At 29.4% G+C, this 19617-nt stretch overlaps 1 protein-coding gene across 1 annotated transcript; it reads right to left on the bottom strand.

Moving 5' to 3' along the window:
- Positions 1 to 18498: 18498 nt before the first annotated feature.
- LOC141533137 (uncharacterized) lies at positions 18499 to 19617 on the bottom strand. The gene is made up of 2 exons (XM_074251841.1): positions 18873 to 19617; positions 18499 to 18521 (listed from the first exon to the last, which is right to left on the bottom strand). The coding sequence occupies exon 1, from the start codon at positions 19613 to 19615 to the stop codon at positions 18875 to 18877; it is 741 nt and encodes a 246-aa protein (XP_074107942.1). The 5' UTR covers positions 19616 to 19617; the 3' UTR covers positions 18499 to 18521; positions 18873 to 18874.

Genomic DNA, 19617 nt, shown 5'->3' with positions numbered 1-19617 from the left:
TCGTTAATTTCTTTCTTGAGTTCTGGAATAGGATAAAAAAGTCTCAATGTCAGAGATAGCGGATCGAGGGTAGGAATAAAGAGCAAGGGAAGAATGGGTGGAAGATGGTGAGGGTGGGACCCTTCTCGCGAGTTACTCCATCGGCATATAAAAGAGCTTTTTCGGAATATTCTGACGTCTCAGATATAGATCAGAATGCTTTTCTTGCGTCAATGAATACTGCGCATCAGTTATACACCAAATCGATTCATATACGCTTCAAATATAATTCAACACATCTAATCATTTTGACCTAAAAATGAGTATGATATTACAGATAAAATATTATATTGATACTGCCCCACAAGTGACGGAGCACTGAATTTTTTATGAGAAAATGAATAAAGAAAGTCCTACGAAAAATATCCAATGAAATAAGTAACTTATTATGTAATATGTAAATAATATTATAGATAAACCAAAAAGTATCAATAATTTTCTACTTTCAAAAGATCTCGCTGATGAATGGGCCTCTAAATATTTTTTTCCTTGGAAATTTTTTTAACAGAATTTTTTGCATACTCGACTTAAAAATTTTTGTAGATTTTATACGGCACACAATATGAAAAGGCTAAATTAAAATGAAATGAAATTATAATAAAGAGCAACAGGAAAAAAAAAATAAATAACTTATTACTCGCTGGCGTGCGTGATATTCTGTCGTGCGTGAGTTCATTTTAGGGGAAAATATATATATATATATATATATATATATATATATATATATATATATATATATATATATATATAAAGTCGCGCATGACATACACTCTAGTAAATATAAGTAGATGGCATCGTGGTTACTCGAAATGCGGAAACTCCTGGTGTGCATCATGTCATATTGCCGTGATGGATCTTGGGGAAATTTTATTTGACGGTTGCAATGCATGAAATGAACAAGTATCCGAGACAAATATTAATTCGAGTTTTCTTGAATATAGAGCGAAGTTTTATGTGAAACTTTTAACACTGTTTGTTTTTTCTTTTATTTTTCTAAAAGTGTTGACTTGCTGAATTTTATTGACAGCAATACTCATGTCATCCAATATATTTAATAAAAAACGAATAAAAATAATAATAATTATTGATATTATTAATTTTTCTATATTTAGCACTAAATAAATCCAAATTAAGACTCACATCACTACAGCAGTAAAAAATCATAAACCAAATTATTTTGTTTATTCTTTTGTCATACAGCGTTTTCATTTTCTTTTTTATGTAAAAATTATCCTTATGACAGTGAAAAAGCGCTTCCATGATATAAAGAAATCGCCTCTCTAATTTTCTCTTCATGATGTTGAATACTTTTGACACCAGACATTTGCTTAATAAATGTCACAATTTATAACATTTAAAATAAACCATCAGCTATCACAAAAGTTATATTAAAACAAAATAAACTTACATTTACTTATATAACCAAACCATAATTATTAATTAAATAAATTTCTTAGTTTATTAAATAGCCAAGTGATTTGAAACTGTCAAAAATAAAGTAAGCTTTACTGAGTGTACGTCGTATAAAATGTAAGAAACTGAAAGTACTTAATGACTAGTTATAAATTAAATCTAAAGTTTTTGGAGAAGCGCGACGGATGGCAAACGAGAAATTGCTTCGGAATTCTCCCCAACAGCAAAAGCATAGCTAACTTTCCTTCACTTCCCTCTACTCCTTCACTTACTCCTTTAATGCCTTCGATGGTATGTTCTGCTGCCTGCCCAAGTCGTCTTATCGCACTTCAGAACTTACTGAGAGAGACTTCCATTTTCTCCTTCTTATCTATCCTCAACGATTATATGATTGGCGATAATTCACAATTCGATAATGTATCACTCAGTGTCAATTCAATTTTGATAATCATTACCGGGCAGCAAACTTTAATTTATATTAACATGTATCAAAATCAGTTCAAATCGTTTCGATTTAGCTTTGCAATCATGTTATCTCGACGAATAACTTTATTGACTTTAAAGTGAGCATATTAGGTTAAATAGTCCGGAAATAACAGTAATTTTGAAATTTAACATATCCATGCTTCACAAAATTTGCTTCTATCGATTCAATCTTTGACAACTATTTATCAAAAAGTATATTGAGTCAACTTTGTAGAGAGTTTGTTACAGTTCAATGCTCTTTGAATCTCTTATTGTCTAGTTTTTCCCACCATTTCCCAAATTTTATCGATTTAAATAAAATACCAGGGAAGAGGTCACCCCTGCGTCCTACTTTGCTAGGTAATTAATTGTTTTTGCAGCTTATCAGCTTTGGGCGTAAATTGTTTTAACTTTTTTTTTAACCTTCACTACCATTTTACGAGAAAATTTCTTTTGATTAAATGATGTTTTTGTTTCTTCTATGAATCAAAACATAATCCATGCTTTCCAAAGAAAATTAATCCACATAATCATATGTTATCATTTATCATGGATGAATTTTGTAATCAACAAACGTATATACTCAGATGTAAAAAATATATAATTATATATACAGAGAATAATTTTCAATTAATTATTGTGATCATTAAATTTTAATCAATTATTTTTTCCAATTCGCTTATCATTTTTTCAATTATTTATTTTACCTAAAAACGAGCACGTCAATTAACATGTCATTTTAAAATAAAAATTGTTATTTTAGTAATTGATTAAACTATAAGCTCATAACATATAATATAAGATTACTCAGTAAAAAAGATTTTTAAGACTATTTTAAAATTTTTTTCAAGACTATTTTAAGATTTTTTTATAACTATTTTAAGACTCTCTATAATAATTTTCCGGAGCTGTCGCTGTGATATCGTCTTATTTTCATAACAAATTCAAGAACGTAATTTCAAAACCTAATTCTGCTCTCAGAATTTTTTTTTGGCGTCTTAAAAAAGTCTTAAAATAGTCTTGGTTTGTGTCACGTTTGAGATCTTAAACAAACGACAATTTTAAGACGATTTTTTTTACACGGGTTATAGCAATTGTTAATTTTTTCAACTCGGGTCGATAAAAAAGTTTCAAGTAACTTTACTTTCCGTTTTATTTATACAGAGTCAATAATTCATTAATATATCTTTTAAATTTAAGAGTTATAATCATTTTGATTATAATCTTAAGAATTTCTTAGGATTTGTATGCTTGTATTTATATTGCACATTGTTGCATGACTATATCTTCAAACATGCTCAAAAATTCACCCGTATGAATTTTATTCATTAAATGAAAGCAAGAAAATTTTGTTATACATTTCTAAAAGGTCTTATTTACCACGAGGATTCTAAGTTATACATGTTAGTAATTAAAATTGTATTTTTTAATTAACTCGCAATTAAGTTTTCATATCACCTGTTCCGAAACTTCAAGCGAACGTTTCAGCGAACATTTAGCCAGTCGAAACAAGACAATTTGAGACCAATGCAAATTAGCGGGCGCAGAAACTAATGAGTTTCGTCCCTAGGGAAGAAACTTATTAGTTTCGGCCGGTTGTATTAGTTTCTAACTTCATTTCAGCTTCGTCGGAATCGCATTTGTTTATTGTTAGACCTCAAAACAATTAACTAAGTTGACAGTTTAAAAATGCCCTGTCGGATTTGGATTGTTTTGTTTCGTCTAGCTGCAGATATTGGAATGTGATATATAGTGTGTAGTATGGATGAAAATATGATTACCCTCGGGCAGCCAGCACTAACCCTCGTCTGAAATCATCTTGTTTTTCCCCTTGCCAAACAGGATACTATTGCCCGTCTCATAACGCCAAGCATTTGTATTGAGGAAGTCTTTTATTCTCGACGGAAAAAAATGAGTTGAATTTACTGATCTTGAATATGAAGTCTATCACATCTCGCCTGCATCAATTTTCGGTAATAAATAATAGAGTCCTTATATCAACAGATAGTTTTGTAAAACTGATTGATTACTTATCACCTTATCAGTATGTACCTAGGCCATCAGCATTCTAAGCATTATAGCCTATGGCTGATGTCAATGATGAAAGGTGACACTTTACGATAAAATCTTAGAAGATTCTGTTTTTCAAGAAGGAAACTGGTGGTTTAATTATTTAATATCAAAAACATAGACCGTATATTATTTATCTGTTTATTGGTTGAAAATCCATTAAGCCATAATTCATAGCTAAATTTGTCATTAAAGACAAATTTGGGAACTGGGGAAATAAAGGATAAAGGGGCAAGGGGGACCTTTACTCAATAGGAATTTTCGGTAACTGAAAAAATAATTCGGACAGCCCAGACCGGGACACGAACCTGGATCATTTGATTACGCGTTAAGGGTTCTACCAGTTAAGCTATCCATTAGTCCAAAAAGTAATTGTCAACTTGAGGGTTTACTAAAATAGCGTGTTGGTCAAATTTGAGTATTTATTTTTTATGTAATTAAACGAAGAAATAAAAGAAAAATTCCATCTCTGGTATATTTATATGATAAAATAGGTTTATTAGTTAAATTCAATATCGTTGAAAAAGTTTTGATCCGAATTTGTAACTTTTTAATTTTTTAAATACTTTATCAGTGATTGTTAAATTAGTATGATATGTTTCCGGGACTACTATAGTTAATAAATTTAATATAACAAAAATGAAATTGATAATTATAAGAATAAAGAAAATTTTATGACGTCGTATACCTCTATTATAGATTTGTAATATCTTTTACATTCTATACAATCAACTACCAACAAAAATAAGTTTTTATTACAAATTAATTCTTGTTTGCAAAGACAAAAATTTATTTTCATTTTTATTTCAAATAAAACAGGAAAGAATTATTTTAAAATCACTTGTAAATTGTAATTTAATTAAAAGAAAAAGATAAAGTTTGGATGCGATTAAACAAAAGTAAACAATTTTCTCGGCTGAGATGCCTAGAGAAACAAGTAGACCAAAATAGTATGATTATACTTTCTACACGATACAAACACCAACTTATGGTTATGTACACACAAACATACATACACCTAAAGCTCATGTACGTCGTATATATATTGCTGCGTACATTACCGTTGATATATGACGGGCAAACATACCCCTGAATGTTATTTACCGCTTCCTGCATGCCTTCGACTATACCTTTACGATAAGTTAATAGAGAAAGTGCAACTTGGTGTGTTGAGGTGTAGGGCGTTAATTGCACACTCATCCGACGAACCTCCCCATCCATCTCTATAATATTAATATTATATTTGAATTAATAACTACACTTATATAGACACATATGTGCATTCAGGTTTTTCATAATCGTTTATGTATTTCTTTATTTTTTATTCTTAAGTCCCTGACCCATTTTAATCACTATATTTTTCGATCTTTTTGCTCCTTTATACGAAAAAGGTATTCTTGCAGCGTCGGGAATTTCTTGATTGCAGCCACTATTATACGACCCGAACCAAGATTGTGCATTTCAGTTGACTTTTTTCTCGCGCACCGTTTTCTATCGTCAATTTCGTAAGAATTATAAGACCGCAAGAATTCAACTTTATGACAATGAAAAAGAAAAAAAGGTTAAAAAATTATATTTAGCGTAAACAAGATAAAAATTTGGCAGTTTTTATTTTTTATTAAAGTAAAGAATTAATTAATCGATTAGAATCTTTAAAATTAGTACAAGTAACATTTATTACAATGAATATTAAGGGTTTTGGGTAGAAAATTGGATGAATAAATTAACTTTATACTGTCCCAAACAATCAAACAGTTGGACAGACAAATTTTTTGTTTTAAAAGAAGAAAACAAATTGCAATTCCAAAGAAGTTCGTTCCACAAAATCATCCTTTATTAATTTCGAAAATATTTTGCTGGAATTAATGTAATTAAGGAATATTGTAACTGGATTGCTAGGAACAGTTTTAACAGTGTTTTTCACTCAATCGTTACGAAAAACGAAGTATTAATATTGCGAATTCAACCGTTGAGGAACGCAGAATGTATACTAAAAGAGCAATTTCTTTATATTAGATACACAGAAAGAAAAATTTATTGACTGGAAAACTAAATTCTTGACTCAAGAAAATTTTCGGGTGCCTGAAAGAAGATCGAAGTTGTATTGGCCAAAGTAAAAATTTATCTTGAAATTCTATTCTTAGTGGAAGTAATTTTTTCTCAATTCAAATTATCATAAATACTTGATACTTAATAAATTTATATATTTGGTCAAGATTTTTAGATACTTGGGTAGGGAAGCAGCGTAAACTACTTCAGCTGAGAAAAAAATTTTCTCACCTTGAGAAAATTTTTCTCTTAAATATTTGATACCCATTTTATATTATTTTAGCGTGCAATTATACATATTGAATGAAAAAAAATGATTTAATATTATTTGATGATCTTATTTGACATGTTGATGCAAGTGAGAAATTTTTGCTAGCTTTCACCATCTATCGGCGGTCGCAAAACTATATAATGAACGTTTATGAAAAAATGAACAGAATTATTAAATGTTCATGTTTCATGATATTAAAGTCTATTTAATTGGCCTCTAAATTACTTAAATAAACAGTAATTTTTACATAAACATTTTAATTTAATCTATTAATTTTATGTATTGTTGTAACGTGAGCTATAACAGATTACTGTAACTATCTCTTAAATATAAATGTAAATTAATCTTATTTAATCCAAACAAATCCTTGTATAAAAGCATTTAAAGTTGGTGAGATTAAAACAAAACTGAAGAATTAAATGTTATTTTCATAATGCATCACTAAATTCTGTAATACGAATATTTGAAGATTATGTTATACTGATTGGATGAATTTGAATGAAAGTCAGACAATTGTCGAGTTGGCTGGCAAGAGGTCAGTTCTCAGTTATCTACCGCAAATTTACCACCCATACAACGAAGAGCAGACAACCACTTCATACAGTAACTAGAACTAGTATTGCTACTACTACACCACTACGGCTACTAGTTCTCCTGGTACTACTACTGACGCCTTTTGCCAGTGGTTCTATACTACTCGAAGCTTTCACTCGGGTATAACTGGATTCGGAAATGCGCGAACCAGAGTTTGGAGTCGTATTGATCGAGCATCTCACGCTGCGTGGGAGAACGAGGGTGGGTTAGTGGCAGTCACTGTAACAGTAGGCACATCTAGTCACTCTCGAGAACTGCGTGAATCCTGAGTAGGCGGTAGGCGAAAAAGGGTATTTTCTCTTATCTCAACTCTTTCTCTTGTTCGCAACTGTATATATTTTATATATATATATATATATATATATATATATATATATATATATATATATATATATATATATATATATATATATATATATTGCATATAAAACTTTTTTCGTTTTCTGTTTTAGTATGAAATGAAAAACGTAACGTATATCCTCTTCTACAATTTAAATAAAATAATTTCCTATAAAATTATTTTATTTCCATTTTATTTTACTTTTTATTGTGATGAAATTATTAAAATTTTTCGTATAATACTGAATTCAAATGATGAAAAGAAGAGAAAAAATTTTTTTTAGGACGATAATGCGACGTATATTATGTATACATACAAATGAGAAGGATTTTATTGAATAATAATAATGATTGAAAATAATAATAATCTTTTTTAAATTACAACCCTGCAATTTAAATTCAATAAAATGATAATATGTCTGGCAGTTTATTCAACTTGAATAAATCTGAACCATCCAGTTTACTTGGATAATTTTTTATCCGTAAATTTATGTATGTATATGTATATAAAATGTAATATATATTTTTTTTTATTTTACTTAATATAAAGTGTGTATCCCATTCCTTTTTTTCAATACGACATTTTTATACTAGCAAAGCTATTATAAACACGTGTGAGCGAATTTTCCACTGCACTTTACCAGAAGCAGCAACGTGAAGTTTACGGAACGACGCCTTTGAAGAAAGGAATAGCTCCCTCAGTATTTTTCTTTTCACTCCTCTCCACTTATTTAGGTTTTTTTTCCGACACACTGAGCCTCGATGTTTCCAAGTACAGAGAAGAAAAGAGAAAACGAGAAAGGAAATAAAGAACGAGAAATAAAACAAAAATATAATAAATAAAGAAAGACCATAAAAAGGAAGTTGCCGGGACGAAAAAACAAGGCAAGACTGAGATAAGCAAAATTGACACAGACGTACTGGAGTGTGAGGGGAGGAAGCACGCGTGCTTGCTTAAAAATACTCTTTTTTTTTTTCATTTTTTTACGGTTTTATTTTATTTAATCCTCTCATATTTTTGCTAACACTTCTGTCTCTCTCTCTCTCTCTCACTCGTTATCCGGGAGAAAAATAACGCTCACGGATCTTGTGAAGATTAAAGGGGTGAAGGAGTGCTGTGATAATGTGCCAATCACGGAGAGCATTTGTATGAATGTGTGTGTGTTGCTTTATCAAGGGGTAAACAAACACTAAGCCGGTAAAGTGATTATTACTGTGTAATAATAATTAACTTACTTTATTGTCCGATACGATAACTAATTACTCTGCCAATCGTGGTTAGTCTGATAATCTTATTAGCTTTCTTGCCTCTTACGAGTTCAGATTAAAGACTTACTACTTCTTATTTCCAGTTATATCCTGGGATTAAAAATTAATTAATGAAATTTTTTTAACCGCTAATTTATTAACTGAACAATCTATTAATTATATTCTGTTAGTCTCAGTAATTCGATATTAATTACAAAAAGTTTAATGAAAATTTTTCTTTTATTTTTACTTCATGAATAACGACCAAACTTCTTCACTGATCGAAAAATTCATTCGATTCTATATATAAATTTTTAATCAAACAAATTGTTCTAAAGAGTTTGATGATTTTGAGTCAAGAAAAAATCTTTCTTATTCTAAACTATATAGACGTTAACTATATAGACAAATATTCGACAAATAACCACATTGACGTTTATAAAACAAAAAATAAATAAATTAACAAGTTTTTTCTAGTGCAAAATTGAAATATACTTGTAAATACTCAAAAATATTATAATATTAAATTAGTTATCGTCAAAAGTCATGCATAAATCCTTGAAAAGGCAGCGATTCGGGTCAAGCCTTTTCCAATAAAGCTAAATTTAATTAAAAAATCCTTTTATCATATCAATAGACCGGAGAAAAAATTATCCTCATTCACATAATTGTATACTTGAGAAAAAGTTTTTTGATACGGCTATGTATGGCTTGTCATGCACATATATAATTTTTTGAAATGACTATATAAGCCCACATCAAGCTAGACATGGCTAGTTTTTATATCGGGAGATATCAAGCTGCATTTATTGATCAAGTATATTTTATAAATTAATAAATTAATAAACTATAAAAATAAAATTTTCTGACCAGTTTTTTAAATTAAGAAAACTCAAGTAAAAAATTTAGTATTCTGGGTCGAAAAAAATTTTTTTCCGTCTAGCTACATCAGCAAATTTTCTCATGAATTGATTATTGTTATAATCTATCTTTTACAACTGACAGAGTAAAAAAATATGATTTTCAGGCATATGCATCTGATAAAAATGGTTTTTGACGTAACATAGCGTATGATCGAAAAGATTGAAACTTAAATTTGTGCCCAAACATGGTATCACATATTTTTTGACAGTTTATTTTATCAAATTTATTAAGTAACTTTAAATAGATCAGAAAAATTTTTTCTTAGTTTTAATCATTCTATTTTATTTTCATCAATGTGATTTGTGATAAAATCTTCAAATAAAAATGAAGCAAATGAAAAAATTTTAAATAAGTTGCTATTTATTTTTAATTCGATTATCGAAAATAAATCTTAATCGATTGACTTGTAAATATAAGAAGAGATAAACTTTTCAGATAATACATAAGATGTGAATGAGAGCTGGTCGATTTTGCTAGAATAAAAGTATTGTAATAGAGAGAGTGAATTTTCTCTTGATAGAAAGACACTCTTGGGAGCAGCGTGGATCTTGTGACATTATCGATTTCACATTTAAATTATCCTACGAAGCTCCCGAGTATTCGAAATCCTTGAGACGAGAGCTGCATAGGCATGGTGTTTCAGTGGATAAGTATGCCTTCCAGCTCGATGTACGATATATACATACATATATTTGAATGCATAAAATGCTCGTCAGTCATTATACATAACGTATGTGCTTTGCAGTGCAAATAATACAACTTAAATTTTATTCCAACTAATGCATACATCTATATATGAAAAAGTTATTTACTTGGTTAATAATTAAAATTTATCCTTTTGATATTTCATACTCAACTTTATTAGTGCAAAGTCCCAATAGTCCATCAGAGTGATTTAATCACTTCATTTCAGCGTACATATGTTTTATTTTTTTTATTTTTCAGTAGGTATGTGCAATGAAACTAATCTGAATGGATGATCTAGTAATTAGAATAACTGAAAGTAATGAAAAAGTTTTTTATAACTGAACTGAGTGAACTAATTTGGCTAGAATTTAATAAAGTTTATCAAAATTTCAGTGAAATATTAAGGCTTGTGATGTTTTTATAAAATTTTGTTTACCTTCACTTCTTGACAATTTACCCCCCAAGTTGATTTATTATGAATGCTTTCATTTTGTTGGAGGGTCTCATAGCACTGAATAATAAATAATTTGAAATAGCGTGTTAGCTTTTTTTGTATATACGATACAGTATTGGAAAAGAGACTATGAGATAGTTGTGTAGTTGACGGTACTTGGAAGATCTTATGTTCGAAAGACCAGACGATTCGTAAGTCTTTACGTGCAGGACTTAGTGTACTTTTCGAAGGAAGAAGCTTTAATCCGACTTTGCGAGCGATTGTCTACGAGAAAAAGACCTTGACTATCGAGTTAAAATTTAATATTTTATCCTTCTGAAAAAAATCTGTAAGAATTGAGTATGAGGTTAGGATTTAATCAGTTAAAAAATACCTGGTCAAAATAATTTTTACCACATAAAAACTTTATATGATGATATTGATTATCAGCGGGTAATAAGGCCAAGCTAAGGGAGATTTAAAAAAAAAATCGAAAATATTGCATTTAATTATTGCAATGTATCATTAATTTTTAAATTAATACAATTATTTGAAATTTTCCGATATTATAATTATCTGCAGCGAAGAATCTTGATTGTCAATGTAAACATTTCTTTTTCCGTACATTTTAAGCGATAAAAAAATTAACCACTAAAACCATAAAATCATTAAATTTGTATAAGTTCATGTTGTTATTAAAAATTACAAATAAATTTGAATCTGATTTGACTTTAAAGTCAATTAAAACATTTATATTTTATATTTTATATTTTATAGCATTAAGTTAGTTATTTTTACGAGCGAACGGGTTATGAACGATTTTTTTATTACGTCTCGTAACTTAACTGAAAAAACGAAAAAAAAAAAAAAACTACAGCACCAACCCTTAAGTACATAAAAGAGTTTTTTTTTGTCTACACAAGTTTCATCTGTACGGTTCATCTGCATAATATTGTATGAGCCTTTAACAAAAATTTTTACTATTACCATTTACATAAGAATAACTGTTTTAAAATCCGATTAAATAAAAGTGAGAACGAAACATTTTATTTAGGTACAGAATTTTTGTAATATTTTTATTGCAAGTAAAAATAATTCATTACGAAAATCATAAATTTCTTCCATTAAATTGAAACTATAAATTTGCATCTGTGGATAGTAAGATTAGGATAATTCTTTTAAAATGTAAATCTGCATATGGTGGAAGTATATGCTGAACTTTAAATAGATATACGGAAAAAAAAACATGAAGGCATGCAATAAAACTCTTTTTTACGAGAAAAAGTCAACGAGAATCAAAAAAGTGTGTCGTAGACGTTTTTAGATTCTTAAAACTAAAAAAAAAAAAAAAAAAAAAAACAGGAGGATTACAGGAAAGCTTTTGTTCGTCGAGACAAACTACCGAAGAAGCACCCGTAATTCGCAGTGGCTCAAGCTAGTGTAGCGATCTCTAGGATGTGACGCGTGTGAAAATGAGCTCGTTCACTTTACTGAGTTCCACAGGCAAGCAATATAGACACTGGTGTTATATGAAGTTTACTAGACTTACAACAACGCGAATTTCTGAGCCTGTAGTAAATACGAGGCAATAGATTGGAGCTTAAGCGATCTTTATAAACTTAATATAATAAAAATTAAAAAAAAAAAAAAACTTAAATTATACTTTTTAATTTAAGCTCCTTTTTTATGGGATAGATATGTTTTCATTGTTACAGAATATATAAGATAGAAAGAGATAATGAAAGAGTTACAGTTTTATATTCAAATGTAATATTTTTTTACGTGTTTAAGTTGAAAATAAAGACTAAAAAATTTTTTTCAGAAGTTTTGATATTAAAATTAAGAAGTAAATTTAATGGGTCCAAATAATTTTTAAAAACTTGTGCAAGCCGATTTATATTTAAAAAAATTGAAAATTTATCAAATAAGGAAATCCCGAAGTTTTTTTTTTTATTTTTTTTAAGTCAAACAAACGTTTTAAAAAATTCTTTAGGCATCGACTGTGCTGTGAAAAATAATATTTCAAATTTCGTTGAATGTTTCATTTTTGTTAATCTTCGCTATCTAAGATAAGTTATATCAAAATCTTTGTGGTACTGGTAGATTATAGTTATCTGGAGATCTTAATATCGCATTTTGTAGTTAAGGACAACACAAGACTAGTTGAAACGAGGGTGAAATTGACATCCCGAGGCGAAGCCCTAATGCAGAAGTTGATCAGTTTCATCCCACTGACTCGCATTGCTCTAAAATAGACTTGTTTTCACTGGCTATAAAGGTATTGAAAGTTATATTTTCGATACATAACATAGAAGAGAAATTCAATGCAAACCTCACGTTTTTTAACATTGTAAAAATCTCATTACTTCAGGGGAAAATAGTAAATATTTAAATTTTTTATCTAATCTTTCACGATGGAGTATTGAACTATTGATTACATTATTATTAGAATAAGCAGCAAGCATTACATCGACTACCAAGCTGTGGTAAACTAATCACATTAATTTATCACTCCAACAGTTTAATAGAAAAAGTATAAATACATAATGGTTGCTATTGATCATGTCATGATTATGGAAAAATTATTGCTGACATTATTGGCCTATTAAAAAAGTCATATTTTTCAGTACCATTGACTATCGTTGTTACAGTACGTTATTGCACCAGAGATTCCCATAAAAAAGGTATAAGTATACAATCATTGCGAAAATTTTCATTATTGCCGCGATACTTTGTGTTACTTAAAAAGTTAGCAGTAACGATCATTATATACCATTCCATAGAAATATTGTGCCAACTTTTTCGATTGTCTCTCGTGGTACTTTGTCATGAAACTGGGTGTGTCTGCAATGTATAAATGTATATTCTGCTACCAAACTAAAGCGAAAACATTTAAATTTAAGAGAATACACTTTGAAGTTATTGTAAATTTATCATAATTATTTCGAATGAATGTTGCTATATACTGTAATGTAATGAACAAACTTGAAATAAGAACAGTTTTAGATTATCTGATAATGCACGCCTCCAATGCTTGGATTGTAATAATAATATTATCAAACCTCATTGGAAACCAATATAGACCATCAAACTTACAACATATTTCTAAACCAGTGAAAAAATTTTCCGATATGGCCGTATACAATCTGGTATGATTAAAAATGGCTTGATGTGGGTGTATGGTTCAATCAGGCTATCTATGTCGATTTTTAATTTTTTTCAGAAATGTGTACGTCAATTAAGATATCGATTAAAACATAAATTGGTTTAGGAGTTGATTAAACTGAAAATCAATCTCTTATAATCTTCTCAGAAGAGTCCCAAAGTGATTTTTATTTTAGATCTTAAAAGCTTTAACAACTCTCTTGTAGGAAGACCATTTAGCGACCATGTGCTCTTCATCGGAGATTTTTAACATTACTTTTGGTTGAAATATTGTAGACAGACATATATGACCATATTAGGCCTGATATGGACATCGATATAACGCACACTATTTATTGGATTTTAAAAAAATGTAAACTTTAGTCACTCCGTTATACAGAAATATAAATTTATAATTGCGTAATAGAATTTCGGTTCATTTAAATTTAGGTTTTTCGATTTAAATTGAAAAAAATTTCACGCGTGAGAAAATCACCAAAAATAACTGAATATTTTTATGTGAAAATTGATTAAATTAGTTTTCAACGGATTTCTTTGTTGTTAAAAATGAACTAAGAAAAATAATAACTCGTCAGTTCCCATTCCGCGCAAATCTTCATAAAAAAAAATGTAAGTTATTTTAAAAATTATTTTGTTTACATACAAATCTCATATTAATTTATGAAAAAACGAAATAGTTTTTATTGAATTTTTTCAACTATCGCGAGAAATAATGTTTTTATTCAACATCATCTATTTATTAAATAAAATTTTAATTGTTTGCTTCGGATGTACAAGAACTTACGAATATGCATTTCTGTGTACTTTTTTTTTATCGATAATTGAAGTGGCAATTTTAAATCAATTGAACAATCACTGCGTTATACCATTGAACAAAATTAAAGTTTTTTTCGAATGTACAGAATTTTTTTTTCTTCATTTCTGAATGTCCGGATTTGAACAAAAAAAATTTTATCTTACGCGAGTATCAGTTCATTATTTCAATTTTAATTTTCTGCATAACCATTTTTTTAAAATAATCAAGTTAAGATACAAAAGGATATTTTTATCTTTGATGTTGCCTGTTTCAAATCATCAAAGCTTTAAAAAAAATTAAGGAGACAACATTTATTCTAGAAATTAAAATAATTAAAAAAATTCTCTTCAGTAATTGATAAAAATTTTATTTTCTATTATAAAGAAGAAAGGAAACGAAAAATAATAATAAAAGGTGAACTGGGCGAGTGATAATTGAGTGACTAGTGTTTTAAATAAAAATGAAATCGAGACCGTGATGACCATCAGTGGCGGAGAGAAAGAAAAGCTCTATAAAAAAACGATGAGAAAAAAAAAGCAGATAAAATAAAATGAAAAGACGGAGAGGAGTGGGTAACCGACACTCATACGCAAAGAGCAAAACGTTGTCTGGGATAACGGAGAACATTAAAGTGAGCTGGGTGAAGCCTCTGTGGCAAATGAATATTTAAAAGAAACCTCAGCGTTGTCGTCTACTCCGAGAAGCAGGACGAGGACTACCCTCCTTGTTAAAGATCAGAGGGTTAAATGAAGACGATCTTTTTTCCTTAAGTTCCAGCAACTTTCTTTTAATCGAGCGAGTTCGTGTACCGCTTTAAAGAAAAGAACATAAGAAGGATAAATGTACTCTTAAACTGTTGAGGAAAATACGTAGGAAAATTTTCCTGTCTCGAAACAAATACTGGATATTTTTCTATCGCTCCTAAACGTTCGTGTGACTAACTGAGAATGTTGTTGTCTTTCAAAATGGACTCATTTCGCTGTTTCATGAGTTTATTTTTATTTTTTGTTATTGTGCTCCGAAAAAAAAAACTCTGTCACGAAGCAGGACAAAAACGACTTACGTTTCCATTAAATAAATCCAATTTTACATAAGAAAAAAAGTATTGTACTGAGTATCTTCGTACCAAGATCTTATTCGTTTCCTTATGTCTTTTCGCATTAACTTTATACTACTTTAGTTTTTTTTTTATCTGCCCCGAGTTTCATGCTGTGTACACACCACCATTCAGACGATAATGTCTTTCACATAAACCGATTTTTCGTACTTTCACATTGGGGCTAATGTTGAGTCGTTGAGCAAGAATTAATATTACGTTATCATACCTGTAATGAGAACACTTGCCGTTCTTTGAAATGCTCGCGAAGTATCGAACTAAGCGATTACCCGACCTCATACTGCTTATACCACTCCACTTCGTATATAGTCCTGAATTCTGAATGAACTCACTGTACAAGACCTGGTATTCGCGAGTGTATGAGCGTATATAACCGGAAAGATCATGACGAGCTATAACGTAGAGAAAAAAGCTATCAAATCGCAGTAAAAATTCCTCTTCGGATTCCTGGCTTACGATTTTTACATATTGGAAAGAATAGTGTGTTATATAATGGATGTGATAGCAGATACTGAGCTTCGTGTGGATATATAATGTACATAGACTCAGAATTTCATGGTTATGATTATCTAGAGTTGTACTAAAGTTTGAAATAGTTGTATGTAATGATAACCCGTAACATAATTATTATATAGATTACTGGGATATTAAAATTATTAATGATACAACTTAAAAATTAACATTTATTATTACAATTTTTTTTTTAATTTCAATACTTATTAAAAATCGAATGATGTAAGTAAAGTTATTTTATAAATAACTATCATAGTTTTTACAATACCTTCCAATGACATTCTTTTAAAAAAGTTGAATTATTTTTGTTGTGAAATTGATCTTGGTTGTTGAATTTATTTGTTATTGTTGACATTGTACGACCAACTTCAAATAACGAAAGTTTACAAGCATCGATGATATGTGTTTGTCAACTATAGATGGATTTTCATACGCTATTACCCATCTCAAGACTCGATATTGAGTATTATTGTTAAAAAAAAATTATTATTATTATACTAAATAAAGTCTGTTTGCAAATTTTAGAAAAATTTACTCCTTTTGATTCCTCACAAGTAAGTTTAAGAGCTGATCAGTTTTTAGAATCTATCGGTAAAGCCGTTCAAAACTTATTTCAAAAAAACCACATTTGAAAAAAATTTTTTTGGTAGTTTTTTTGAGATTTCTCAAAATCTACCGGATCCAATCGGTCCAAATTGTATTAAAAATCTAAGTTTTCAATTTTTTTAGTGACAAGTTAAAAAAATTAAAAAAAAAATTATAACAATTTTATTCTACTTAGATAAGATAATGATTATCAAAATATTTCAATAACAAAAATCCAAGTTATATTTTTAATTGATTTTTTAGTAATTGACATTTAATGACGAAATTCGTGATTATCAAATCATAAAAAATATTTAAGTCATTATATCAAAGAAAATATTGAGACTGTTTTTTTAGAACCTTATCGCAAATTTGATGATGGGGTCACATTTACAATAATTGTCTTTTTATTGTGTTCTGTTGGTTTTGGCTATTCGGTTGTTTAAAGGACTCGAACTGGTTTTTTTTTTTTTTTTTTTATCCCAAACCCATGAGAAATCAGAGTTCATTTTTTCGATTAGTGTATAGAGTTCAGATACTAAACTAACTAACTTTACTTCAATTAATTTTATTTTACCAAAATTCATTGAAGAATAAAAACACATTAAAAGAATGCTTTAAATTATTTTTTCTAAATACAAATTAATCAAAGCATTACTGACTAAACAGTTGTGTTCAAGTTCTTCGAAAGTTTTCAAAATTGAAACAGAATTCGATTTTTTTCCCACAACATTTCTCAAATCATTGTTTACAAAATCTGATATTCGTTGTTCAAGAATGTGATTGGCTGACGCTGATAATATTGTACCCATGAAAATAGGATTATCATCAAATATCGACCACCATTCATATGTTTCAACATCATTAGAATATATTAACATCTAAAAGCAAATAAAAAATCAATTTACCAAAGACTTGATTCAAAATGAAATTTTGATGCGTAATAAAAATTTATCTGAGACACGCATTCACCCTTTTCTGCACTACGTACAAAATGAGTTTCGTGGCCGGCTGAATACCACAACATGATATTTTTATTTTCAAAAATATTATATTTGGCGTTATTTTTTGAATCGTTGTTTAGTTTGATGACTGTAATTGGAGGACTTAGCGAATTCTGCTTCCTCAATTTTGAGCAGACAGTCAACTTCAAACAAGTATTGCTTTCATTAAGGTTTTTTTTATTAATTCCGAAATTTTGACGCTTGAACATTTCTTCAAAAACGTCAAGTTTTCCGTTTTCTACGTTTGGAACATCATTTTCGATGGGTCTACGACAGTTTGAGAAACTAGATAAACCAGATGATGGAATAAATTCATCCTCGGTGTTTGTTACAAGTTACGCAAGTTTCTCATCGACTGCGCATTTGCACTAGCTATTAATGCGATAAGATTCTCACAATTCCGTTCATTGCTGCGTACGAATTGTAACTGTGATTAAATTGTTTTTCAAAAGAAGAAGCTTAAGTGCTTCTTGTTTTTAACGAGAAACATTAGTTCTATCTATTATACGTCTTTAATTAATTGATAAGTTCGTTATCGGCAGCATATTAGTTTTAATGTCACTCATTAAGGGGCACACCTAGTGTAACGGCCTAAAAAAAACGTGATTTTTGGGAATTTTTATTAAAAAAAATACTTTATCAATTATTTTAAAATTTTAAGAATATATTTATACATGTTTTAAGAATACATAATGAAATTTTTGAAGAAAAAAATTAAATATTTTTTAAGTTATCGTCGATCTCTAACGGCGCGAAAAAAAAAGGTCCTTCACTGCTGCAGTGATTCCGGTCTTCTCCGTGGATGAAATCTAAAAAAAAATATCTCGTTAAACTAGATAATATTGTCTGTACAATGACCTACGATAAAAAAAAAAATCAAAAATTGACAATATGGCGGCGTTTTAAAAAAATAGTCGAATTTTACCTAAAATTTTGGTCGTTTGTGGCCTGCGAAAATTCGATTTTTGATCAGATCAAAAATCGATAGGTCATTGTACGGAGAACTATATATAGAACATGTAAAAAAATTCGATAGTGATCGGATCATTTGTTTTTGAGTAATCACTGCAGCAAATTCGGAAAATGCTGTTTCGAGAAAAACGCGTTTAAAGATAAAATGATCGTTTCCACTGTTATAAGTGGTTTAAAATCATATTTACAGCTAATCTGCTATTCCAGGGCCATATAATACACCTTCTTCTTCTTCGAAAAGGGCTTGTTCAGCTGAAGAAGCTTTTCTTCGAGATGATCGACCTTCTTTTGAAGAAGCCCTTTGGCGATAATCAGCGATTCGTATTCTCGTGTCGTCCTTAAGAGCCGCAAAATCTCTTGCTGCAGGTCCAACTATCACTCCCATTACATTGAATATCTTCAAAATTGACGAATAACCGTCATTAAATATTGCAGTTGCAAAATTATTTGACAATTCAATAGTTTTGAAGCCATTATGAAGATGCTTGGGTGAAAAGTGCCAAAGTAAACCGTTGTAGCTTTCATTGTTGTTTTGAGTATTGTTACCTTTACATCTATCAAGCAATTCATATCGAGATAAGTCTTCATAAATAGGTTTTATAGCTTCTTGTACTTCTGGATCCAGTGGGAGGTAATCGTGTTTAAATGTACTAGTGATTCCTTCAGCTTCCGCGCGGCGATAAGCGCACCAACTTTCAGCGCCTTCTGGACAATTTTTATGATTTGGGTTTTTGTCAGTTGAACAGAAATGATAAAATGTTGCCCAGATTGCTTTATACATTTCATCTACATTATCTTGATTCCTCATAATTGCTAAACCATAATATTTTTGGAGTTTATTTATAAAATTTACAGTTAACTTTTGTGATGTTTTACTTTTTCCTCCTAATTTCTTATTAATGTTCTTTACACTTCGGCAACGTGTTCCCATTC

This window comes from Cotesia typhae, unplaced genomic scaffold, assembly GCF_013202065.1.
Source record: "Cotesia typhae breed Kobodo isofemale line unplaced genomic scaffold, CoteBio_Ctyphae contig_122, whole genome shotgun sequence".
Lineage (NCBI taxonomy): Eukaryota > Metazoa > Arthropoda > Insecta > Hymenoptera > Braconidae > Cotesia > Cotesia typhae.
Note: the sequence above shows the minus strand (reverse complement) of the source record. Positions and strands in the feature narration are given on the sequence as shown.